The sequence below is a fragment of the Zonotrichia leucophrys genome, chromosome 4, assembly GCF_028769735.1.
Source record: "Zonotrichia leucophrys gambelii isolate GWCS_2022_RI chromosome 4, RI_Zleu_2.0, whole genome shotgun sequence".
NCBI classification, from domain to species: Eukaryota; Metazoa; Chordata; class Aves; order Passeriformes; family Passerellidae; genus Zonotrichia; species Zonotrichia leucophrys.
This window is the reverse complement of record NC_088173.1, coordinates 34,767,238-34,794,876: the sequence shown is the minus strand read 5'-3', so window position 1 is coordinate 34,794,876 and position 27,639 is coordinate 34,767,238. Positions and strand designations below refer to the sequence as shown.

Here is a 27,639-nt window from a genome sequence, read left to right as displayed (position 1 = left end):
ACTACATGTTACTCAGGGCTGATATTACCATTTTCTAAATGGTCACTCATCCCTTCCAGAACCAGTAAAAGACAAAGGTACAAGGCAATCCAAGAGGAGTCACAGATACTTGTCAGCTACATGGCCATACTGCATAGATGACTGAGAATCTCAGTCTAAAAATATCAGTATCAAGCCTCAAATGAATGATTTTACATATCTACAGAACAAAACACCTGTTCAGAATAATATTGCTATTAATAGAAATATGCATGTACATTATGGATCTTCTTTCATTTCACAGATGTGACTTTATTCTGTTACAGCCATCACGACCTATATTTAAGCTTTACAATACAGAGAAGAGATTGAAATGAAAGTCAGCAGACATTTGCTTTATACTTGATAATTACAGGGATCTCTCCCTATAGAGAGAGATAAAAAGGCATTAGTTATGGTCAATACTAAAGGGGGCAATTGTGCATTACAGCAGTGATGATCCTTATTACACTGAGTTTCAAGAGCTGTGAACAGAAAAGAATATTCTCAGCATAAAACGACACAAGAGCTTTCGCAGAAATGAAGAGCAGAGACTACTGTGACCATGCTATATTCATGTATCCCCTGGCAGGTCATTAGATTCTCCATTTTGCAAATCTTCCCACACAGCTTTTACCAAGATCCATGACCACATCAAAAGCACCGTGTTACTTATAGGTGAAAAAAAAAAGGGCTAAAAAAATCCCCCAGGAATATTGATTTGAAAGAGAATAAAACTGCTTGTGAGATGCTTCCCAGACAATCTACCACAGTGCAATGAATGCCTACCACAATCTAACAGCCCTTTCTGCTCCCCATAGTAAAGCACCAATAAGATTTGTCAGACAGACAGGACTGCACTCCAACAAGGATAAAAAACTCAATTTTTTAAGGATTCCATTTTTCCAGCTCCTCTGGACACTTGCTGCAAATAAGATACACAATAGAACTTCATGCTCAATTCCATGGCAGCCACATTTTTGTGTAAATATTAAATACTCTTCCTAATCCTATTTTTGTCTAACTCTCAAAGGTTCATGCAAAAAACAGCACAGAAGGAGGCATTTATGTCTTCTGAGTTATTTTTGTCTCTTAAAAAAACCACTCCACACATTTTGGAAAGCATTGTTCCTGCCAGCCGGGGTCACTTTTCACCTAGTGTCAGTGGAAGAATATTAACTACAGTGCATGATTAAAAATACCTACAGTGTTTCATAGGATGACCTAGAGCAAAGTTGATCTACATAATTGAGGCTATTTAGAGGCATTTTTGAGATAGTGTCACTGTAGTAATGGAAGACAGTGACTCTCCAGATAGATCTTGACTTGAGATGCAATGTGTCTAACCAGTCAGTGGATTGGCACACAAACCCTCCTCTCTACAACTAGAGAGGATACAACTTGTGCTGTTAAACCTGAGATTTGCTGTTTGACCTTTCAGTACTAGCAGATTCCCAGTAATTTGGGATTGAAAAGCAAAAACAGTTATATTTTCACAAAACTAAATAGCTATCCTACAGCAGCTGGTCTCCACTAGAGGCTGCTGAGTTCAGAACCACCACTAGATCACACTTTAAACCATGATCCAAATTAACTAAAACACTTCTGATTAGTGAAGTCCCATGCCTAATCCTACTCAAGTTCCCAGATCCTGCAAGCCACTCAAAATACAAGCTATAAACAGCAGACATCTTTGCTGTTTGTTTGGCACAACGCAATCTTGTATTCATACAACTGAGAGACAGAAAGCACTCCATCTGCCTCTCAGTTCATGAGCCCCTCACTGCTCACTTCTTCACCTGGAAGAGACTGCAAATAAACCAACCTGCTTGGCCAACTGGTCCTTCTTCACCAAGCCAGTGGCTGCAGCGATGTTCCCTGCTCCTTCCACAGTCTTCTGCGCCACCGCAGTCACCCCCGTCACCACGGCTCCCCCAACATTGGACACCTGCTCTTTGGTCTTCTCAGCCACTGAGGAGAAGCAGAAGATGGAAAAACACATGATGCCTCTGGGAGCTCTAGGTTTTTCAGGGAATTTATCACTGACAGCCCGACCCCAAGCAGATCTTAAGAAATTAAACTGTCCATCTGGTAATGCTGGAGCAGCAGAGGTAAAAATAAGTCTTAGCTGAGGCTCAATTTCTTTCATGTGAGAGATAGCTGACATTTTCATTCACGTCTAACTGCACTTCAGGGAAAAAAAGCCATTATTTAGGTGCTCTTCTTATGTCCATCTCACTGTATAATATATCCTAGTTTGGGAATGCATTCCAATTAGTCCACCAAACTGCATGATACAAGGCATGGAAGACGTGATTTTTTGCATTAGACTCAAAAAACGTTGATTATTCCTTTTTTATTTTCTAAGATGTATTTCATTAAAAAGTAGATCTATCAGTGCTCAACCCGAACATTTCAAACAGAACCTTTTATCTGACCCCCTTGAGATTTTTGCCCCAGTGCTGATACATAATATACTAATTTATAAAAAGACTGAATGTCAAAGCAAACTGGATTAATAGCTAACTTCCAAGCCCCAGGGAAACAACAACTCATTTAGCCTACATATACATCAGCAGTTGCCATTCTACCTTTCAGAATATCACTGGGGTTTTTCTGCTCATTCATCCCCAAGGGCTCTTACTGACAGCAGCCTGAACTACAGAGAAACTGCCCTAAGAAAAGGGATGCAGTGACTTCATGCCTTCAAGTCACATATCCAGATTTTTAGCAAAACACACGTGTACTCCTCCAAACAAAGGAACGTTTTTCAAAAACATCTATCATATATCTTTGCCATTCTAACTAATTCTATATTTTCCTTCAGGCTAAATCCCATCTGATCCATAAAATGTATTCATAGCTTTATCTGCATCCTTTATGAGCACAGGATGGATTCTGCTACAGTTAGGGCTACCATTTCTGAGGTTTTTTCAGGAAGCACGTACAAACATTAGACTTTCTGTGGATAAATTACATTTCTTTCATTCCTTACATGAAGGGCATCAGTTGTCCATATCACAGGGCAGGCAGCATGCATTACTATGATTGATAATAAAAAGCAAAAATTAGGAAAAGCTAGAAAGCTAAATGTGACTAATATGAAATTTTTATTAAAGGCCCAAATTATAAATATCTGCTGACTGAAAATGGAGGCAGATAATTTAATGCTCATTCTAGCTAATTTAAAGGGAAAAGTTAGTAACTAATTAAGTATTATCTCTTATGACCAGGAGCTTTCATTATAAAGTAGAACAACAGACTATACATTGTCTGAAATTAGAAATCGAAAAAGTCTGTTTCAAAAATCTCCCTCACTATACATGGTAATAACCTAAAAGTTCATGAGCAATTTCCTTGTATACATCCACTACTCTATAGCCTTGCCTTTTTTAGGGGGTGGGGGATGGAAAGATAATCCAAAGTGGGTTTTGCTGAAAAGCAAATGTTGCCCTCAGGGAAGGTTTGACTTAATGCTAGCAAGTGCAAAAAGACATCTGTTAAGATGCCCCATTTGATTATTACCAGCTTCAGACTACAGAAAGCTTTCGGTTTTTTGCATGAAATTTATATAAGAAGCTTTCCAGTAGGTTCTTGCAAACATATACCTTCAGATGTGTGTCCTCATAACATGCTGTATCTTGCAAAGCCTACTGAGATCTGCTTGTGCTTGGAGTCTTTCCGAAAGAAATTGAGTAATGTTGTGAAACAAACTTATTCATGCTGTTCCATATTAATCCCACAGGCAATGCAAAAAGAATTCTAAAAAAAATTGAGCAGCATTTTGTAAAAGTAGATTCAAAACCCAAATTTCCAATAAATACTTAAATTTTTAAAAAGTAAGAGGAAATACATTCTGGGTACATTTCAGTACTGCTTTTTATTTATTTCTTTCTGGGAGAGATGCTGGGGTGCATCCAAAGCAGCACAACCAGCAGTTCAAGGGAGGGGATTCTGCCCCTCTGCTCTGCTGAGACCCCCCCTGCAGGGCTGCACCAGCTCGGGGGTCCCAGCACAGGACAGACCTGGACCTGATGGACTGAGTCCAGGGGACACCACCAAGATGATCAGAGGGATGGAGTGCCCCTCCTATGAAGACAGAGCTGGTGAGATGCTAATTGTGGCCTTCCAGTACCTAAAACCCCACAAGAAAGGTGGAGAGGATCCTGTGATCACGCTGGGACAGGGCAGGAGTAGATTACTTCAAACTAAAGGAGAACAGGTTTAGATACAGAAGAAATTCTTTACTGTGAGGGTGGTGAGGCACTGAACAGGTTGTCCAGAGAAGCTGTGGATGCCCCATCCCTGGAAGTGCTCAAGGCCAGGGGGCCATGAGTAACCTGGTCTAGCAGAAGGCATTTGTGCCCATGTAATGAGGTTAGAATTTAAATTCTTTCATATGGAAGTGCCACACATTGTTTTGAAAACTTCCCTTTCCAAAAAACACTGAATGGCAGAGCATGTAATGTACAAATTCAGTAGGCTTCATGCTGACAAGGGCTTTAAGCAGACTCATCCTTTCTGATAAAATAATAAAGCATGGTTGTGCAGTGTTGATGGTCACAGGCACTATTAGTTTCATTATCTCAAGCTCTTGAAGCATCTTCACCTCAAAATATGAAGAAACAGAGTGGAACTGAGTGCCCTGTGGATGCTGCAGTATAAAACACCTGATTCTCAGTGCCACTATTACCCCCACATTTCTTACACTATGTTATCACAGCAGGTACAACCACCTACAAGAGCAACTACCCAGTGGCTGCTGTTCCCCCTACTACTGGATTTTGGGAAGGCACTGTCTCCAGTACGGAATTTCCTCCTCCCAGCAACACATTATCCCAGGAAAGGCCTAGAACACACAAACTCAAATGAAAAAGGAAAGAATCAGGCCACCAACACTATTACTGGCACAACAGTAAGATACTGATAAAAGTACTAACAAAAGCAGTGTACTTAAGACTGCTTCTATTTCAGACAGCCACGGTTTAACCCCAGCTGGCAACTAAGCACCACACAGCTGCTCATTCCCTTCCTCCTCCAGCAGGATGGGGAAGAAGGGAACTGGAAGGGTAAAAGTAAGAAAACTCAAGGGATAAGTATGGTTCAATTTAAATAAAATAATAATAGTAATAAAAATTATAATAAAAAGGAAAAAAAAGAAAGAAAGGTTTAAATCCCACAGGTGATGCAAATTCAAACTGCTCACCACCTACCAAGTGATGCCCAGCCAGCCCCCAAGCAGATGACCCTCACCAACCTTCCCCATGGTTTTACTGCTCAGGATGATGCCAGGTGATGTGGAATAACCAGCTGGGGTCAGATGTCCTGGCCATGTCTCCCCCCAGTTCCTTGTGAATCCCCAGCCTTCTCACTGGTGGGGTGAGGTGAGAAGCAGGAAAAGCTGTGATGTGTAAGCCCTGCCCAGCAGTAACTACAACATCCCTATGCTATCAACACTGGTTCCAGCACAAATCCCACACAGCCCCATACCAGGTACCGTAAGGAAAATGACCTCCATCCCAGCCAAAAGCAGCACACAGACACAGCATAAGAAAGGTGACACAGGAGTTACCATGGAACATCTCTCACACACTGCTTCAGAAATCAGAGCCTTGAAGATTAATTGAGCAAACTATATAAATAGCACAGTTTGGCAAAAGCAATCATAGTAAGGAGAAAATCTTTTCTGTCTGTAAGGAATAAGTAAACATCAACATCATTACCTGAGTGACTTTAATAATGAGATCCAGCCTGGTGACCCTAGAGCTCTGAAAACCCCACAACAGGAGAAGAAAAACCAAAATAAGTTTCCAATCTCATTTATTTTATTGCTTACACTAAGTAGTAATGGGGAAAGCACTAAGTGTGCACAAAGAAATCAGTTCAGAATGCAGGGGGTTGATTCCAACTTAGTAAGTTTATCTGAATACCAGGTTGCTTAATGATCTTAAGCTATTAAGTCTTTGTAAAATTGATATTTGCTCTGCATCATAGTGTTGAGACCCAGAGGAAATCAGCTTCTGCAGAGCTCTGCTGTGCTATGGCCTGATTACTTCTTTTATCTATGCAGAGACTGTCCATTCCATTAAATGACCCTGGAACAGGGCACAACAACCACACCAAGGGTGAGTTTAATTGCTAATACTGACTATAGCACTGCGCAAAAAGTATTAGCATTGAAGTGGTCTTTGCACTACTTATTACAGACAACTGGGTAGCATACAGTATCAATGTACCACCTCTGGAACAATTCAAAATAATAACTAGTTACTTTCAACCTTGAACAATAAAAGCAGATTCAAACCACCAAATTTCTCTGAATTGATGAGCTTACTCCTATTGTACCAAATATACTTTTGAGTATGTATTTCAAACAGTGAGTTTGTCTTAAGTACTTGAAGAACTCATACACAAAGATGCCATAAATATGGTGGTTCTTTAATTTATGCAATTTTCTGTAAGATACCTGATGGAGTTAAATGACTAAGAAATGTTAAGGAATTCCAATGACTAAGAATGTTAAGAACAAGAATGATCTTGAATAAACAAAGCCAAACACCTGACTATGGTTTACTACCATCAATACTGTGTCTTCACTCACATGACTGAAGGATCAAAAGCTTTTTTTGCCCTGACTTATTTACAAATAGTGCTTTATTTAGAATACTTGGAGATGAACTGTAAATATTTCATCTTTCATACTGCTCATTTCTGGGAGATAGGTAAGATGGGTGAACTACGCATTTACAGTCAAAGGCCAAGAGAGCTTTCAATCAGGAAGTCAAGTCTAAACACAGGGCATACACTCCATAAAACCAATAAGCAAAGCTGCTTTTATCAGAAATTTAGAGAAAGGGTGACCTGACAAATAACACACTTACCATATTCCAATGAATCACAGCCTGGAATCCTCATTTCACAGTGACTTGATGTCAATAAATCTGGTACCATCAAGTCACATTTAAAGCAAGAAACACCTCAGTCTAGTAATTCTGGGTTTGGAAATTAACTGAATTAAAAATGCAATTAGGTTTTTTAGCTCTTCAAGATGTGTCATCTCAGAGTCATTTCACCAGCACAGGGACCTAAATGACAACTTAATCAAAGACAGTAAAGCTATCAAGATTTTGGCACTCAGGCATTAAGAAAAGACTAACTGCAAAACTGAACACTCATTTTGATCTGTGATTCTAGTTTGTATCTGACTGTCTCCAACCTCTCAAACCATTTTTATTTACATAATAAAGTGTTTATTTCACCTCAGGTTTCACTTAATGCACTGGGGAATTAATATCATAAGACCAGCACAGCTTGTGAATTCCCAGTCATATGAAAAGAGACAAGCAGCTATTTATAAGCAACTTAAAAGGGATTTTTGTCACATCAACTTCAACAGCATTGATTGAAATTGATTTGATTTCTACATCAACTTCACTAGCATCTCTGTCTTAATGTTACACCTCACAGAATCATTACAGTGAACTCGTCTGTTTTTATCTACCTTCTCTTCTTGCCAGAAGAACTATTAATAGGTTTGTTATTTTTTTATTCTTAAAATGTGTCCAAGCACTTGCTCTCTTCTTACACTGGTGAGTCCATACTGTTTAATTTTGCAAGCTGTGATCTCTAGATTTTGCCTGAAGTCTTCTCACTACCACAGTTGAACCTGTTCACTCCCTGTTCATTTTCCACTTTCATGCAACAGCCAAGCATCTCAAACAACTTGAAAGGACAGAAGGGGGCAAACTGCAGCACAGAACCCATTATTCCCAAGTTTTGGGCGTCTCACTTTATGTCACCTGTTTGCTAAAGTGTGTGAGGAGCAGCTACTGTTTTGCCTAAAATCAACAGTAACTTTTCCAAATTTTCCATTCACAGGCACAGCACATAACAGGTGTGGTCCCCTTATGTTTGGCTTTACAGTCTGTTTTGTACCTTCCAGAAGAAAATTTATGGTATTTCAAAACCTATTGAAAATTCTACTCACCCACTGAAAATTCCCTGCCTAACTATATTGCCACCACATAAAGAGAGGGACAGCATTTGAGATGAGCAGTTTCTTTCAGGATGAGGAAGAGAAGACCCCCACTGAGGTAGCCCACTAGAATTCCAGTGCTTCAGTATGTTTCATACATGTGCAAATGCCCTTGACTTAGATTCCACCACATCCCAGCCTGGTGAACGTCACCTCTATTAACTTGCTTCCTGGTGCTGTCAGCTGCTGCTCCCACATCTCTGATGATATTGGATGTAGGTGTCCCAAATCTCATTCTACTGCAATCCTCTACTGGTCATAGCTATGGTCCCTCTGAATATTTTCTCTTAATTGAGGTCTAATGAGCTGAGATTTCAAATCTCATAACAACAGCACACATGCCCAGCCTAAGCTCTGAAGGACTACCCTCAATATTGTGTTCTGTTTTGTTACTAGAAATACTCTTTTTCAACCAGTTATGTGGGTTGTGTATTAAGTACTGACATTTGTTTACTTACCAGTGTTTATCCTTTGCCTTGTGAGGACAATGATACACTGACATGTGAGCTGAATGAGAGACTGGCTGCACACTGAGGAAAAATAAATCCTTTTCTATGATCTTATTTGTTTCTGAATTTATTAGGGGAAAAACACATTTATTGACCATACCATCTCTTCACATCTTCAGAACTCCCACAGTCTACAGCAGAAAATTATACATTTTATTAAATGCCCTATGGTCAACTAAGGCTTTTCTGCATTCTGTAGATATAAAGGCCTTGCCATTCATTTTGCCCCTTAAAACAAATTATTGGTTACTGGTTTCAGTTCATACCTAAAATGATCGCTGCAAATCAATTTAAAATGCAAATTTACTCTTTCCTGGTGTAGAAATGCTATTGTGAAGATACATGCCTGGCATTTAATTCCAAGTTTGACAGTGCTCTTGCTACTGAGAGATTAGTCAGTTTAAAAAAAAAATTCAAAACACTCACAACTGTGACAAATTCAAATCAAAACTCTGAAATTTGTTTCTTTCCTGTAAGGCATTTCCATTCAGTCTTTCCACCCAACCAGATCTCTCAATTTTCCTATGCTTTTCCATCTTTCATAAATTATAGTGCTCTCAAAACCCCTCAATTTTTAACAGCTAAATGGCTGGTTAATCTCATGAGGCAAAGAAGCTGAAATCAAGAGGTAATTATCTTACCTGTTGTAACACCATGAACAACTCCTTCCTTGGTCCTGGAACCTAAACAAAGAAAAATATTAGGTTGAAAATGCATATTCTTAAGTATTGATAAAGACTACAGAGATGATGAAGAGTGATTACCTGCAGACTGCATATCATTGCACACAATATCTTCCAAGGTTATTAAGAAATTCAGTCTAAGGGAAGAGGCAAAGCCATCAGTAAAGAACAACTGTTCTTTAAACTAATTAGCACATACTGCTGTTTCAAACATAACTGGATGTCTTTTTCCCTACCAGCCCTCTACTTGCCCTTGTCAGGTTCCATAATTTGGCTACATTTCAGGCATTAGTATCCATCTGTGGACTATGATGCTTAACAATGTGCAATTAACAGAGTTTATGGCTCCTAGTTAATCATCTTACCTAGTCTGCCAGAGATAGGAGACATTTTATTTTTCTTACCAACACAGAAATGACCTTATTTGTAACGCAATTTTTTTTGCTGTCATTCAGTATTTGAGACATTATAATTTATACTTCTGACTTCAAATTATAACAGAAGAAAATGCATGAGCAGAAAAATATTAGGGAAAAAAGCAACTTTTTGTCCAAAATTCTTTGCAGCAATACAGTTAAACACCGAAACACAATATAAGCTCATTGATCAATATGTGCCACTTGCTACTAGTGCAAATTTATGCAACTTTAGCCATGTAGTTCTGGCACTATTAGATTGATTACAAGATTGAAAAGGCTCTCTTACCCACGGGCAAGAGTAGAATAATCATCCATGATAAAGACAAGGGAAAAAAATACTGCAGCAAGTAAAATGAAATGTTGCTTTAGCTAACGATGAGGTTAAACAGCTGAGAAGTCTTTTTCCCCTCTTTATTCCAAATTTATCATTAAAAAAGTTGGTTTTCTCTCACTGAAAAATATTTACCATTGAACAAGAGTTGAAGTGTTTAATTGTAAACAGTTCACACCTAAGGATCTGTTTTAGGAATTTGGTGCTCAATTTTGTACCACCATGAGACCTGAAGAAGCAAAGCACAGCCTGGAATTCAAGCAGATGATGGTCCTGCTGACTTCTACCAACTAAACACCACTGCAGGCTTACAGTAGGTCTACTGGAATACTCAATATCAATGCTTTTGAAGGCATTGTTAGACCTGGCCAACATCTTGTTCATGTTTTTGAACAGACTCTTTGCAAGCCAAGACATTAAAGACACGGCAACCTGTAAATTAGCAAGCAGCCAGTTCCCTAAGGCCAGAAAGGGATGGATGGCATGACAGAATTCCCTGGGGACCTGTGCAATGCACACTTCTCCAGAGGCACCTATTCCAAGTAGACTCTTACTTCTTACTTGCCCAGACAACACTGCTATAACCACAACTCACACAGAAATGCTGCTCTCTTTAGTGGAAGACAGACTTTTCTTTAAAGAAAGCTCAGCTCACAGACCCATATGGAACAGGGGTATGTATAGCCAGATCCATTAATTGGCAAACAGCCAGCTGGCTGGTGTTCCAGAGCCTACAGCATATGTTAGAGCACAAGAGCACTTGCCCCACTGCTGCACACTTGCATGCAAGAAGCTGATCCTGCCATGGCAGCTACAACAGCATCCAGAAGCACATTAGGAGCTGCCAGAAAAGGCCTATAAATAACAACACTTGAGTTCAGTAGGATGACTTCTGGCTAGCCATGAAGGAAAGCTGGTTGTCCACACTGGTTCCAGGATAAACTAGCTGTCTTTCATCCTGGCATTCCCAAAACACCAACAGTCTTGCTCACTGTACCCTGCATATCTAGGAAGAGAGGAATCAGAGTAGGGATAACAAAGACCAAGGAACAGGACTCTAACCTAAATCAAGAAGCAATAGTAGTACGTGGTAATGCTACTTTTCCTAGCTGTAGTAGACATCTGTGTGAGGGGAGAGAGAACACTCAACTCAATTTTGGGGTTTTTTCCAATTATAAAAAATACCATAGGGTCTCTTCATGACTTATTATCATGGCTGTCACTGTGCCAGAACCAAGGAATGTATCAGCAGTTTGCAAATACACTCATTTCTGGACTATTTGAGAGACCAACAGACTGACATTGCTTAGTCAGAGCAGGTTACAGACTGGGAGATATAAACCTAAATTAGAGGAAGGGGCAATCTACATTTAAGGAAAACGTTTGCTTCCAAGTCCTGAAGCCATTATTCCACCAGACCAACACTGAGTTCCTCAATTACTCTGCTGGCTTTTCTACCACCAAAGGAAAATAAGAACCATTACGAAAAGAGTGGAGGAATTTGGGCAGCTTTGCCAAATAGGTCATGACTGCTCTGCTCTGCTCTACGGCCACGTGCTAGCACAAGGAGTAGTAAACAACTGTCAGCCACACTGCTGCTAATAAACTATTCCTTTGTTCGCTGAGCTTATGACACAACAAAAACAACCAGACTGTAAACTTCCATTCCTGAACATTCAACATGCACTCAAGAGTCGACTGAGTAGAAACTCCAGCTCCCTGGAAGCACACAGAAGCTCAGCAGACTTCATGAACACTGCATTGCCAAGGGTGTGTGAGCACATCCTCCTTACTCAGTTCTGGCTTCAAAGCGAGTGGGGATCAAGTACTGCCACTCACTTCCTCTCTGCTTCACACTAAAAGCTCTTCAAGGCTACAGAAAGATGCAGTTTTATACCTACAGCATACACAGGACTGCTGAGCCTTAGTCCTTCTTTCTAAACAATGACCAGGCCATTTTTTCACATCAAGTAAGGTCCTGATGCGGTGCTTGAATGAGTTAGAGCACCACCAATTTCAGTCAGCCAATGCTGAAGTCCACTGGCAGAGAAATTTAAGGGGAAAAAACCCCCAATACCTGAAAGCCTAAAAAACCATTGTAGACTGTATAAAAGGGATCTTGGGTACTTTAAAGGAGGCCAGACAGTGGACCGAGGGAATGAAGTAGAGAGTTCAGCATGGACAGGGAAAAAAAACAACTAACCTCAATCCTCCAATACACTGCTCTCCTACACAGCTCTAAGTTTCTCCCTTGGCTAAGAGAAATTTTCTTTGTGCCAAAAAAATGCTAAAACTAAAACAAGAATAAAAGAGTTACAATTACTACATTTCATCCCAAACAGCAGCTGTTGCTAATAGAACTCTTACCAGGTAGAATCAGGTTATAGTCTTCCACATAATAGTTAAGAGCAGCTTGGACAGAAAGGTCCAGATTTACTTGAATTGCACTGATTTCAGTGGGAAGCCACATCACCTAGGGGATCTGGACCAAAAACTCTGCATCTTCTTAATTCTCCAGCAGCAATTGGAGGCTGAATGTTATGAAACTGAAAATGATTAACAGGTCCCACTCAGCCCAGTGTTGTTAGGTTCTTTTTTGCAAGATGTCAGGCAGCTTTCACAGTAAAATCTGGCTGTGAATCTCAAATCTGAAAACCCAACTATAGAAAAAGGGAGTGAGAAGACCCCACGAGCTCTAATGAATTGTGCTGCTCCTCTGCTCTGCTCATAGAGGGGCTTCACCACCTTTGCCACTGCAGTCATTATCAGCCTGCAGAACCAAAGATGATCCCACTGGCCTCTGCTCAGGCTGCACAGGGGAAGAGACACCTCTGCTTGGGAAGTAGAGAGAAACACCCAGCTCCTCCTTTCCCTATTTGAACTTGTTGAGACTTCCTGCCTGTATGGGAAAGCACACAGCTGGGCACAAGCTGGCAGAGCTTCCAACCAAAGGCTCTTTCGCCTGCACAAACTGCACATAGCCCTTGCCTCCTGAAAAGGAGGCACCTGGTGGGAGAATGATCCTCCACCATTACCACAGTCACATACACAGGTCCCCACCACAGCTCATGACTCTGCTGTCCCCAGTAATTACTTAAAATTCTTGCACAAAATCGCAAGCCTGCCCTCCAAAGTTCAACCTCAGCAAAAGCGTCTCTGAAGACAACAGGAAATCTGTTGCCTTTGGGAACACAACTAGGTTCAAATGTTATTATGGTCCGGAGAACAGGTCAGAAACAAAGATTAATTTAGCACATAATGCAGGTTTCTAATACAAAGAAATCAATGACCCCAGAAGCATGGCCAGGGCTACAAGAAAACAGAATAAAAGAAAGTCCTACCTCTGGAAAATAATTCCACCATCAAGCACAATATACAGTGGAAGAACATCTATTTTGCTGTCTTGAAAATGAGCAGATGCTCATTTTAAAATAGAATCATCCTACAATTAGTGTTCAAAATGACTGCCATCCCTGTTGGCAAGAGCACTGAGCTTTGCCGTGGCTTAAAAGGGAGGGAAGTATATTCCAAATGAGTAGTCCACACTATCTGGAGCAGAAATAATTTCTTACAGACTGGCACTAGGCTGCAAGAGGGAATCCAAAAAAGGCACTGGAATACCAGAGACCTCAGTACTCCCATTGAAAAGAAATGCCTCTGGTTTTCAGCTCTGTTTAACTTCTCTCTGTTATGTGAGCACATCTCCCTCAGTACACACAGTGCCCATTACAGAACTGACCTGCTACAAAATCAACAGAACAGAAACTACCCACTGAAAAGGGTATCTCTTCCCCTTCCATTCTTTTATAGACTAGTTTTATTTGATGAATAAGAGCAACAGATCCATAATCATTTTTTTATAAATAACCACTTACTCATAGTCTTGGCAGATTGTTTTTCTGTGAATTTTTCATGATAGCATTTGCAAGACACACTTCTAAAGCCCAACACTTGCTAAATGAAGATGACTATCCTGCATCAAAGTACCACTCAGGGATTTGAAAATAATTTTATCCCAGGCTCTGTGCAAGACTTGTTTGGCCTAGAATAAGACACTAACAACTGCTTTGCTACCTTGGGGTCTACCTGCCCTACCTCATTAACTGCAGAGGCTCCTCCTTGAGAAGTGGTGGAAAATATTTGCCATGAATTTGCAATAGTAATTACAGAACATGATGATAATTTCAGATGACACTTGGTCATATAACATGTTACCATCAACATATCAAGCAGTCTGCATGTCTACTACTCAACTCCTGAGCTAACCTCTCAAGTGTCTTCTCCTGAAATCTGACTGTTCAAGTCCCACACGCTTCGAAGAATGTTGTGAAGCTACCTTCACCTCCAGCTTTTACATTTTTTTCATCTTTATTTTTACTGCACCAACCACCCCTTCAGCCTTGATCTGGCAAACCTCTTGCGTGGAGTGCCACCCAACGACCCGTGCTGTAAGGCACTGGCTTCAAGGAACCAGAGCTCAGGAAGGCACAAATCTCCTCTTGTTTCTTTTGCAATGGTCTCCTACGAGCAATTACATATTTTTTTTCTGCAGAAGAAAGGGCCTGATGAGGATCCAGCTGTGAATGCTGGGGTGCACCAGCCAGCAGAGTGCTCTCTGCTGCCCACCTACCCACATAGAGGACTCCCTCTTTCGTCTTTCCTGCTGCCTCTGCCACACCCTGCTTGGTCTTTTCTGCTGCTGCTACGACTCCTTCCTTTGCCTTGGAAAGCCCTTTCATGAACACATCCATGGCTGAAGACTTTCTTCACACAGCTCTAGAGAAAAAAACAAACAAACAGTACACACTTTCAGTAAGGTTTTTCCAGCTTTTTATCCCAGAAAGGGGGAAAAAATATTCCAACTGAATGGGATCACAATTATTTTAAAATTATATTACTTATACCCCCAAATTGTACAGCAGTATGAAACAGATATCCTATTTCCACAGAATCCTATGGAGAGGTTGCCAATAATGCCGGTCTGATTGAAGGATGCTTCCATTGAGAGAAGTACCTTCCTTGCCTATCAGGCCATCATTTCTCCCAAAGGACAGCAATGTTCATGTGCTGAATGCAAGATCTATTCCTGTGGTTTGATGATACTCCACCTCTCATCCAGAGAAAAAAGCCAACTTAAATAAACATCAGCAGCTTAAAACAAACAAACAAACAGACCAAACAGAAAACCAAAACCTCTCATAAATGACAAATGCTCACTTGTAAGAAAATGCCATTACAACTCAGGTCTGGATAAAATAAAAACTGCTGCATTTCCATTAGTCCAGCATTTTACACACAGTCCACATCATTCTTTTGGAAACCGCGTTTTCCTGAATGGGTTTCTTGCATGCATCACAAATGAGAAAATATTTTACTAAAAAGCAAAAGCAAGAACACAGGATTTAAAAAGCATTGCACTAAAGCTTCCAGGAGTGTCCTCTGGCAGCTATACAACCCAGGGCTACGGTGAAACCACTGAAATAGTAATTAAAACCCAGAATCAGTGTCCCTTCAACAAATCCATTATCAGTAGTCCTTTCTCTTCCTCCACCCACACAGACAGAAGTGCTGCCTGTTATCTTCTCTCCTTCTCCAGAGGCTGAGTAGGAGGAATGAATGTCTAGGAAGGCATCTGGGCTGTCGCAGCTTTCCACTAACTCGTGACGAGCGTGCGAAGGCAGGCAGCGCAGCGTTCGCGCTCCAGCCAGCCTGCCCACGGTACCTGCGGCCCGGGGATGGCGGAGGGGCTGCGAGCCTCGCACACACACACACACACACACACACACACACACACACACACACACACACACACAGCGCCGGCCCGCAGCACCCTCGGGCTCGTCCAGCGGCGGGGTCCCAAGGGCCGTCCCCGGGGCAGCGCCGCGACCAGCTGCGGGAGCACCTGGATCCAATAACACACCCCAATAACACCTGCAAAGGGAGCAGGGCGTCGCGCCCATGTATATGCAGGCTCATATGTAGCTATACATGCACAAACATACGAATACATGCACACGCGAGGCACCTACCGAGGAAAGCAGAGCGGCGCGACCATATGGGCACCGCCGGGCTCCCGCGGACACGCCGTCGGCACAGGGCGGACACGGCGCCCGGCTTCTCCTCCCTCCCCTGCCCGCACGGAACGTTCAACAGGGTACCTCTATCCAGCTGTCGCTGGTATCAGAGACACACACCTATCATTCCGTGCAGACACACACACACCCAGCCCGCCCCGAGCGGCCCCGCCCTGCCCGCACTCACCGCCGGCTCCTCCGCCACCGGCGAGCACCCGTTGTTCCGAGCGGGCGGGCGGGCTCCGGGCGGGCTCCGGGCGGGCGCGCTGCGGGCGAGGCGCGGAGCGGCCCCTGCTCAGCACATGCCGAGGCGCGGAGCCGGCCGGCTCTGCTGGCACCACCCCGGCGGCAGCCCCGCAGGCGGGGGGCGGGAGGATGCGCCGCGGCAGGGAGGAGCGGCGGCTCCTGCTCCGGTTGGGTGTGCAGCCCCCTGCTATGCCCACCCTATCACGGCCTCCGCGGCGGGGAGGTGGGAGGCGTGATTAACTCGGAGCACCTGTTTGCTGGGCTCACACCGAGGGAGAAGCGAGGGTAGAAGACGTGCCGGGCGACCGGGTCCCGCTGGGACTCCGCACGGTCACCACTCCCTCCGAAGGCTGGAGCGCCTCGTCTTAGGAGTGTACGGAGGCTGTTGATGCGGCACAGCCCTGAGTCACTTCGCCAAAGCCTTAGAGAATCTCCCCCAGCTTCTAATTCTTTTTCATCTACTTCCCAGTCTTCAACCCTGAATGACTGCAGCTCAATGTCACCGTTCTCACAAGATTCATGATCCCAGCTCATTTCAAGCACGGGAGGTGGTGCTCTTGTAGGTGTAATTGGAGTCTTAACTCAATTGCACACACACACGAGAATTTTCATCCCCAATGAAGAGCAGTAGGGCCAGACTTGCCCAACCCTTACACTGCTGCTGGCATCCTCCACCACACAATCCAAGGCCACTGCCACCCGAATCTTAAACTCAGGCAGAGAAGTCACTTTCTCCCCAGAAAGGGAAACCTACCAAACTTCTCTATTTTGGTCACAGAATTTAGGCATGAAAAGCCAAGACCCGTGGGAGACAAGGCACTAGAACAGATGGACCTTCAGCTTCAGTACATCAATTCAAGTCCTGCAAGACTTACAGAAACAGCTTGGGTTTTATTGCACTCCAAAAGGAGAAACAGAACACGGCATAGATGAGATACAAGGTTGTGAGCTGCAAGGAGCATCTTGCATCCATCGTCCCTTGCAGATAGCTGATGCATCCCTGGTTTTGTCTTCATGCTGAACATGCAGTGCAGGGTCTTATTCTTGTCAGGTTTCTTTGTAAGTAATATTTCTGTATTGTTTGGTAAACTTTCTTTTGCTCCATTCTACTAGTATTTTTAATCAACCAAGCATTAGGCAACAGATTTTACTTCTTTGTGTAAGAATGTTCAGACTAGCAACACAAATAATTTTCTCATAATTCTGCCCTCCAGAAAAGCTTTTAAAAAAAGCCCAGAAATTAAATTACATAAGGAACCTCACCTCATTCATCCTGTGCAGCACATCTGTAGTTAGTAGTGCAACAGCTAGTTGTGGTTTTTCTATTTTCTTCCTATTTTGGGGAGAGGACAATAGGTGCAGTTCCAGACAGTAAATAAAATAAAATTTTTGCACATGTTAACTGGCCCAATTTATGTATCTTAGTATGTAAATTGGCTCATTGAAAACCTTTGTCAGTCGTTCTCTACTATCCTGAGCAGTAAACTTAGACCCCAAATTAGAATTGAAGTCAATCTTGCACTCCTTATGTAAGTATTATCTTCCAGATTTAAAGAAGGCTTTTGTTTTTCCAGCATGTTTTTCCAGTGACTATGAGTATGAAATACTCATTTCATATTGCTTTTTATTATGCTGATATAAATCTGGATATACCAATTGTATTTATTTATGTTAGGAGAAACAGATAATCCAGTATGATAAACAACCTTGTGCATTTATGGCTCTGTTTCTGAAAACTTTACGAAGAAGAGCTCAGATATTTGCAACTCCTAGGTTTTGTAAGCATTCTTTTTTTGCCTTATGTTTCTCAAAGGCAGGCATTATGTTCTGCTGTTAAACAAAGTAACAGCTTGTCCTTTAGCAAAATCATGCAGCTAGAAATAGAGAGGTAAAAGCAAGATGGGTAAAAGCAAGCGGGATCAGTTGCCACAGCAGAAATAAAGCTTAAAATTTCAGCTGTAGTATTCAAACTAGGCAGCTGTTAAATTCCAAATCATTGGATAAGAGGCACAGTAAGAAAAAAACAGAGTACAAATGTTGACACAAGAAATTCTTCATTCTGAAAATGAATGGGAGTTAGGAAACCAGAATTAAATATGGTAGAGAATGGACATTGTATCTCCAAGGCAATTGCTATTTAAACCACATTGTCTACAACAGCTGGCTGGGGCTTTTTTTAGCTTGTATCTTCAGTACTATTAGTATCACAGTAAGTTCTCCCCTGAAGCCTTTTCTGTCTGAAGAAAGGATAGTAGCAAACAGATTGCCCACTGATCATATTTAAAACAAATCTTTATTTAATGGCACTGTTTACTTCACATGAGCATCTAGAGCAAAAATCAATTAAGTAGTACTGAAATCTTCTTTACTTTATCTTGCCTTGCAGGTTAACTTATTGGTTTAGTTGCTAGTGATCAAGTACATCTACTTTATCACTATGAAAAGGACAATTATCGACAATTGAAAAAGGCTGCAGAGTAAAATTGATCTGCATTTACTGGTTTTGGGTTACTGACTCACAGAGGCTCCCTGTGGTACCACAGAACCAAGGACAGGTTCCTTTGAACACCTGGAAGCTGCAGTATGAAGGGGAGCTGGCTTAGGGCACTGTGTTCATAGTTAACATTTGTTACTCCAATTCAAGGCCCTTCTACTGATGGCAGCTAATCTGAAATGGTATTAATTGAATAAATACATGTGAGAAACTGTGAACACTTTATGCACATATAGTGCAGTGTTTTGATTTCTTACAGAACAGTTTACTATGTGGATTGCTTTAGAGGCAACTGGGAGTTCAGGTCAGTTTCCTGGGCTCTTGCATCACAATGTTTGCATTTCTATTCCCACCCAGCTCCCTCTGTGAACTGCTGTCATTACAGACATGCTGTAACAAAACTCCTTTCTGAGAACTCAAAAATATGCTCAATTAAAAAAAAAAAAAAAAAGGTGAAGAAGACCTTTGCCTATAGGCAAGCCTGAGATTTAGCAAACCATTATCTTTTTCTTATCATGCTCATAAGTGTTGTAATTTAACACTCCAGAGCATGCATGGTGTTCCCATAATGTTTACCCAACTGAAAGGTAAGCACATGTATTAAAGCCTTCATTCAATCAAGATGCAACTCATATCAGAGTTAATTTCCCAGAGGAAGTATTTGGTTTATTAATTTAAAATTAGTATGTGTTATTATGCAGCAGTTCCATTGCAAAGTTTCTGTTTGTGGACTGTTTTGATAGATATAGTTCTGGGTGCTTAATATGGGCTGGGCTATTGTATGTCGACTGCCATGCGGCCATTGCCAAGGGATACAGATGGAACTGATTAATTTATACAGACATATATGACATCTAGATATTGTATTGGCGTACTTGGAGGAATGTACACACCTACACACAGAGATGTATATTGTAATTGCAGGGTTCCCAGACGAAGGAAGGAATGATGCATCTGACTCCATGTTCTTAGAAGGCTAATTTATTATTTTAAGATACCATATTATATTAAAGAATACTATACTAAATTATACTAAATGATACTTACAGAAGGCTAAAAAGATAATAATGAAAACTCATTACTCTTTCCAGAACCCTGACACAGCTTGGCCATGATTGGCCAATAAGTCAAAACAATTCACATTAAACCAATGAAAAAATCATCAGTTGGATAAACAAGCTCCAAACACATTCCATATGAGCAAAACAGAGAAGCAATGAGATAATATTTTTGTCCTTTTCCTCTGAGGCTTCTCAGCTTCCCAGGAGAAGAATCCTAGACAGCGGGATTTTTCCAGAAAATATAACTGTGACAGATCTACAGGAAGACTGATGTATGTTTCTCATCTGGTGGATTTCAGCTCAGCTATACTGATCTTGACACCAGACAGAAGGGTCTCACAGCTTTATAACACCTCTGCTACAGGCAGAGCCTGCCAGACCTTTACCTCTCCTTCACTTGCAGTCAATGGTGAAGTTACAGAGCCATCACAGCTTTCATAAACAATGGTAACATTTCATTAATTAATTTAATCAATTAACCTCTCTGGGCTAGAAATTCAGTCCTGAAGGGCACAGAAACTCTGTTGTTGCACCTGGAACCTTTAGCAAAGCTTTGCTCTGAAAAGCAGTATCTTGAGTGCCAAGGAAGCCATCTGGCAGCATGTTCCTACTCAGAGACAGCCAGTAGGTCAGACAAGGCCGACCTAAGGGTGCCTGGCAAAATCGGTGCTGATTATTCTTTAAGATGTTTCCCACAGAATTACTGAATATGCTGAGTTGGAAGGAACCTCATTGAGTCCTTCTCTTAGCCCTGCACAGGAATATCCCCAAGAGTCCCACCATGTGCCTGAGAACATTGTCTAAAGGCTTCTTGAACTCCGTCAAGCTTGGTGCTGTGACCACTTCCCTGGGGAGCCTGTTCCAGTGCCAAGCCCCTCTCTGGGTGAAGACCCTTTTCCCTAATATCCAGCCTATATCTCCCTGTTAGAGTTCAGACCATTCCCTCAGTCCTATCACAGGTCACCACAGATAAGAGATCAGTGTTTGACCCCTGCTCTTCCCATCATAAGAAAGTTGTAGACTGTGATGAGGTTTCACCTCAGTCTCCTTTTCTTCAGACTGAGCAGGTCAAGTTGCATAGCACCAATAAATTGATTTTACCTGAAAGAAACAATCACCTTCCTCACATGTGATGCAGTGTGCTATCAGCACCTCATATAACTGAAAATACTAATGCTAAAAAAGTGGAAATCACCAAGCCAGAGTCAGGTCTGATGCCTGTCTTGTCCCAAGTTCTGTGTGATTGAGAAGCCAGCACCAGATGTCTCCAAGGTCAAAGATAAGGCAGCATGTTCTAAAGTAGCCTGCTGCAAACACAGGCATCTGAGCCAGTGCAGGCACAGCACATTAATTACCTGCATGGCAGCATTTCTCAAGGGGTGCACCAGGAAGGCAGCAGCTTTAATTAGATACTACAGTTGGTTACCAAAAAACTGTTTGAACAGGTGGAAAACCCAAACAGGAGCATATTTCATTCTATCAAACTGTCTTCTTTCTGTAATTCCTAAAGGAAAGAAGACATCACATAAAGGAAAAGTGGTGGTTTTCATTCAGGTATTAATCCACAGGGAAAACCTAAAGTCTTATCTGGGAACACATGATTCTCTTCTCATTTCTCTGATTCCTATGTTCTAGCTTCCCAGCCAAGTTGTCCCTTGGATATTTTTGCTGGTGCCACTCCAATCACCATAAACTCATAACACCATTATCAGCTGCCAGCACTTTTTGTGTTACACCAGCCACTGGTCCAATTCAATTCCCATTCATGCTGACATTAAACCAGAGATTGACTCAGGGGAACCAAAAATAGCAAAGGAAATATCACTATAAGCCCAGAATTATCTGTTCTGGTTTCTTTAGTTCCTTTATTTATTATATGGAATCAGTTATTGGAATCCTATTCCAGTGCAATCTCCAACCCACAGGCAACCTACTTGTTGATGTTTGAATTGCCACAAACCATAGAGGAACTTTTCTTGATCTAAAATTCTTAATTTTAAGGCAACACTCTGGGCTATTAACATTTATCTATATGGAACAGTGAGCAGGGCATGGAATAACTGTGGGGAGCCATTTCAGATTTCTTCACAAGGGGATGTATACTCAGGCTTGGGCAATGTAGACAATAGGGAAAAATTACTTCTCCTCGTAATCACACACAGAATAAATGTACTTGCAAATTTAATTTAAATTACCATTTCAGTTACAGCCTTAAGCTCAGATCTTGGAAAAAAAGACCTACCCTAGAAACATTTAATTTCTGTTATGCTTTCCAATTTGTTTCAATTCACAGGCAGTTTGAAGCATTCACATTTGCAGCGATGCCGAAGAGGCAGGAGAAAAACACTCAAAACATCATTTCAGTAAGAGACAAGGCAGTTAGGTAAGGGACAAAGGGACGACTAAGCAGCAAACAGGGTGACAGTGGTCAAAATTAAAGGCCACAGTCAAACCCAAGTGAAATTTGTGTAGGTATCTTGTCACAGACATCTTTTGTAAAAATCCTTTCATTTAGGAATTTTCCTCTTCTGGGAAGCTGAGGCCCCAGAAGGAAAATGTAAACAATTATTATTTGCTGCTGTGGAATGTAACAGGTGCATCTGTGATTGGTCTTCTGTGAGTGTTTGGATTTGCTAACCACTCACAGGAGAGTTTGTCCATGCTTTCTGCTGGACACAGAACTTTGTTATGGATTCTATTCCTATTCTATTCCTAGCTTAGCAGCTTCTGCAACTTCTCTCTCTATTTCTATTAGTATAGTCAGAATGTAATATATATCATAAATTAATAAATCCAGCCTTCTGATCATGAAGCAAGATTCTCATCTATCTCTCTCACCCTGAGGAACCCTCACAAGTCATGTAACAGGTATCTCAATGAGGGGTTTGTCCAGAAAGAAATTGCAGGTTGTCAGTGAGCTAAGTAGAGATTTCTGGACAATGACTTTTCATCTGTGAAGATTTCCTTTTGTGTTTTGAAATATAGATGTAGAATTTGTGCAGAATCAGTGTCTCAGAAATTTACCTTCTTCTCATGGTACCAATCTACACGAAGTATTCAAAATATTTACAAATGAAATTCTTTTCCCCTATCAATATATTTTGGCAATCACTTCACTCATACCTGCTGATGAATGCCCCACAGGGTTTGATCTTTTATAGCCATGATCAGACAATTTTTTTGGCTCAAAGGGGCTTATTATCTCGGTTTCACGACAAGACACCAATAGGGGAATAAAGCACAGATGAAGAATTTCAGAAGTAGTGAGAATGAAACAGGTGAACCTTTCACAGTAACCCATAATCACAGATCACTGCCTTTCTAGGTACTAACTGCCCTGTGAAATGAGAATTTGACATTTCTGTAGCAGTAAATTTTTTGCACTAGTGGTACATACTCATCAATAATATTTTCTGCTGGCATCCTCATAACCATGTTACCAGGTGCTTATGTAGTTTCCTCCAAAAATTAAACTCTTTCAGAGCTACTTGAAATGGGCATAAATCAGAATTTCCTCTTGCGATCCATGACTCAAATGCAAATTTCATTATTCTATGACTAATCAGAATGCTCTGGTGAAGAAAGGCATTGCCAATCATCAGCAAAGTTGAGTTTCAGCTTGAAATATGTTTCATTACATGCATTTGAAATGAACATTTAATTTCCTAAATGAACTTGAATGTTCTTCGCTTAAAATCTTTGTGCTGAACACTTTAAAGAAATGTTGTATATTATATATTCATTTAGTGATTTTAAAAGGTTGTGTTTCAGTCACTGCTACTGCTGTCTGTTGTGAGTAATATAGCATTTACTCTGCAGGGGTCATCTGTGCTGCAAAGTACTAGCAGCATGAATGAGAAAATGAGACCTTGACACTTCATTAAGCCATCTCAGTCTGAGAACAGCCTTTTCAGTCTCTAACATTTTTCATAAGTCAGCTGTGTTGCTCCCATCCAGTATCTTTTCATCACCATGTTACAGTTTTGCAGTTTTGAAATATCTAGTGTGTAGTCACCGAAAACAACCCTCTCCTATTTCTTACTTCAGTGATCTCCGTTTGACTTTACCTGTCTGATTTGGGCTACCATTTAGACCAGCTCTGTGGAAGACTGATTCCTCACAGGCACCACAGAACTAACTTTGTGTATAGGTGCTGAGTCAGTCAAAGCCACGAGAGGTGAATCTATCTTGTCCCTGTCTCAAAAGATCAAAACATTCAAACAGCTAGGTATTTATAAAATAAACCAGATTTTCTAGTGAAATCAGATTAGATCAGACCAACTAACTAGCTCAAATGAAAATAAAAATATTTATACCTTTGTCCCACATTGCCCTGTTCTGGCAGCAGCTTTTGCTCCCAGACCAGCTCATCATCTTGCAGCAAGCAAGCCCTGCATGTTTTCCTTTGGTCCTGGAAAAGTCCTTCAGGCCCACCTGAAGCCAGGGAGCTGCTCTCTGCTCTTCAGTGCCATTCCACAAGCTCTGTGAGCTGTAGGCTTTGGCTGCAGGTGGTGCTGTGTGGCCCTGCCATAGGACCTTTCCTCCCTTACCACTCCACCAAAGAGGTTACAATCTCTTCCTGCCTTCTAGGAAGTCTTCCTGATCCAGTCTTAGGCCATTCTCATCACCCTCTTAAGCTATCTTGACATCCAAAATATTTGTTCATTTAAATGTCACACCCTGTTCAGACAGAGCTTTGTTGGAGAGATGCAGCTGTGTCATGCACCCTTGTAAATCTGGACATACTTCATACCTCAGATATTGAACTGAAATCCTGTGCTGAAGATGGTGATGGTCCAAGCATGTAGAAAGCAAATGACATTTTAGCATTGAGCATTGACCCAAATGCTAGGGGCACAGTCTGTTTGAGACTTTTTTCATCTGCTGTTGTGATTACAGATTTCAGACAGACAGCCTACATATGACAGAGGGAGAAAACTGTAAGCACCAGAACTGCTTGAAAGAAGGGAGGAATGCATTTAGTATTCATTGCAGAAACAGCAGAATAGTGTTAATCAATAGATCAGCAGGATCCTGTTGCAGTATTCCTTTGCAATTGTAAGGAGAGAGAAAGATATTTCTTACAATAAAATATATATGTCCACAAAGACAGGCTTATTTCTTCTAGCTGAAAATGTGGTGAGGATCAAATGTGTTTCTCTCAACATGTCTGCATAGGCTCATGTAGGAAGACCTCAGTCTGCTGGAGGAAAGTGAGATTGTTCTGGGAGGCTGTAATAGCATAACTCAGCTCTGCTGAGAAGCTCAGTGTGATGTACAGCTCCCAGTTGAAGTAATGCATGGAAACAGAAGAGACCTCCCTAGCCAAGGGTATATGCTGCCTTCACAGGCTTAGCTACCTTGTCTGTGTTGCTACAGCTTCTAAAAAAATCTTAGTGACTCTCATTTATAGAGTAGATCAATACTTCAGCTTGCATGCTTCCTGCATGTTTAGTCTTGCCAAGCTTTGCCTTGTTCTGTGGTTAAAGATTGGTGATCAGCTTATCACTGTGCAGCCACTCACTCACTCCCCCACAGTGGGATGGGGGAAGAATCGGAAGGGTAAAAGTACAAAAATGTGTGGGTTGGAATAAAGACACTTTAATGGGTAAAGGAAAAGCTGCACAAACAAGCAAAACACACTAAGGAATTCATTCACTAGCTCCCATCTACAAGCAGGTGTTCAGCCATTTTCAAGGAAAGCAGGGCTCCATCACATGTTATGGGTACTTGGAGAGTGAAATGCCATAATTAGGAATGTACCCTCTTCCTTCTTCTTTCCCAAGATTTTATTGCAGAACATGGCACCATATGGTATGGAGTACCCTTTGGGTCTGTTGTGTTCTGCTGTGCCAGTGTGTCCCCTCCCAACTCCTCATGCAGCCCCAGCCTCTTTGGGGTGTGTGAGGGGCAGAAAAGGCCTTGATGCTGTGTAAGAGCTGCTCAGAAATAACTAAAACATCCCTGTATAATCAGCCCTGTTTCCAGCACAAATCCAAAACCTATCCTTATACAAGCTATTGTGAAGAAATTTAACTTTATCCCTGACAAACCAGTACACTTAATTTTGGTTGAATGGCTTTAAGTGTGGTTTGCAATCTTCCAGACTTTCTTCTAAACATGTGAGCAGCCATTAACATTAGAAGCTCAACTCTACATGTGTTTCTCTGAGATTGTCTGCTGTGCCACTAGCTCCCCTAGCCTGTTATACTTTGTGAGTTACAACTTTGTCTCTCTCTCTTTTAGACTCACACAGGGGAGAATGAAGAGCATGTCATTATGTTGTGGTTGAAGAAGAGGTTCAGTAACTCAAGCAGATTCATCAAGTGTTTCCTCCAAAGGATGAACACATCTCTAATGTGTTTTTGTGTTTTCTTTTGCTATATTCTTTCCAGTTTTTAGATACTGAACTCTCTAGGCAGCCAGGATGTGTTGAGCTCAGTGAGAATTAGTCTTTGATGAAAATTTCTGTGGGTTCCTTCTTCTGTTACCTTAACAACCAGTATATGTGCCTCTCAAGTTACATCTTCATCTGAAGTGCCTCCTTCTTCCACTTACTTTTCCACTCTGAATATTCACTGAAAAATTATGCTGGAAATCAAATATTACACAGAATTTGTATATTCCTGTGTCCTGGTTTTCCCACAGTAATTGAAATTGTCAGATAGCAAACAACTCTCCTGCCAGATTGTGTGGGTTTTTCTTTTTAAATTTACCCCAATCAAAAAGGATAACTTCTTGTTTAAGCTATTGAACACCAAAGCAGAACTAATAAGAAGTACTCAATTTCCTCCTAAGAAAAGATTCTGTCACATTCTATGTTAACATGGTGCTAGTTTCAATGGAGGACTGCAGATTTTTTATATTTTTTTAAAAATTCAACTCTTCAAAATTCAGTTAAAGCAACAAGATTCTCAATGATTATACATGTAAAAGCCTCACCAAAGTCCACAGTATACTTCAATAGGATACATCCTTAAGGCTTAAAAATTTTTATGTTCCAATAATTATTTTTATGGTGATCTGCCTATATGAAATAATTTCTCTGTATGGGAATACTGGTAGTTCAGACTCCTCAATTTAATGGTGTATATCAGCATGTTTTTAAATTTGAAGTATGCACAGCAGCAAGCCAGATTTCACACATATTTAATGCTCAATTTATAGGCAAGAGTCCTGACATTACTGATCATACTTTATACATTTTCTATAAATTACTCTCTCTAGGACTTTTAAATTGTTGTAATACTAAGTTTTCCTTAAAGTCTATCATAAATGCACTTTGAGGATGTAACTTGTTTCATGGATGTTAGATTTTCCTTCAGTATCGTGTGCACATGTTCTGTGCTAGTAATCCTTTTCTGGCAAATGAGTTCCCCAAAGTCATCACACAAAAATGTCTTGCAATGATATTACTTTTAAAAGTTACGCTTCAAACTTGTTAAGATTTCAATCAAAGAAAGGACTTAACCTTTTTTGAAGTACAAGTTCAAACACACTCTATCAAGTAAAAAAATAGACTTACAATCCATCTGAAATGTGTTTCAAGGTTTAAACAGGGAGGGTAAAACCAACCCTTATCATTACCCAAAATATTTTCTATGTTTTTTTTTCTTTTTATGACAATTTCTTCTCTACACCTATAAGACAGTAGATTGAGATTTTTGTCTTCAATGTCATTTCCATGAATTTGTATGGAAGCTGCATTTATGGCAGGAAGTGTGCCTCAAGATTGTATAGTTGAGGTATATACCTGACCCTTTTCTACT

The 27,639-nt window shown here is 41.1% G+C and overlaps 1 protein-coding gene across 2 annotated transcripts in view; it reads right to left on the bottom strand.

The window, feature by feature from the left end:
* The window catches only part of SNCA (synuclein alpha), a 62,416-nt gene extending 46,014 nt beyond the window's left edge, over positions 1-16,402 (bottom strand). Inside the window, exons 1-4 of one of the 2 annotated variants that reach the window (XM_064711090.1) lie at positions 16,257-16,402; positions 14,626-14,771; positions 9,204-9,245; positions 1,844-1,989 (exon numbers count right to left, since the gene is read on the bottom strand). In XM_064711090.1, coding sequence (XP_064567160.1) covers positions 1,844-1,989; positions 9,204-9,245; positions 14,626-14,746 — 309 coding nt within the window. In that variant the 5' untranslated portion in view covers positions 14,747-14,771; positions 16,257-16,402. The other variant, XM_064711091.1, reaches the window with a different exon arrangement.
* Between the last annotated feature and the right edge of the window lie 11,237 nt (positions 16,403-27,639).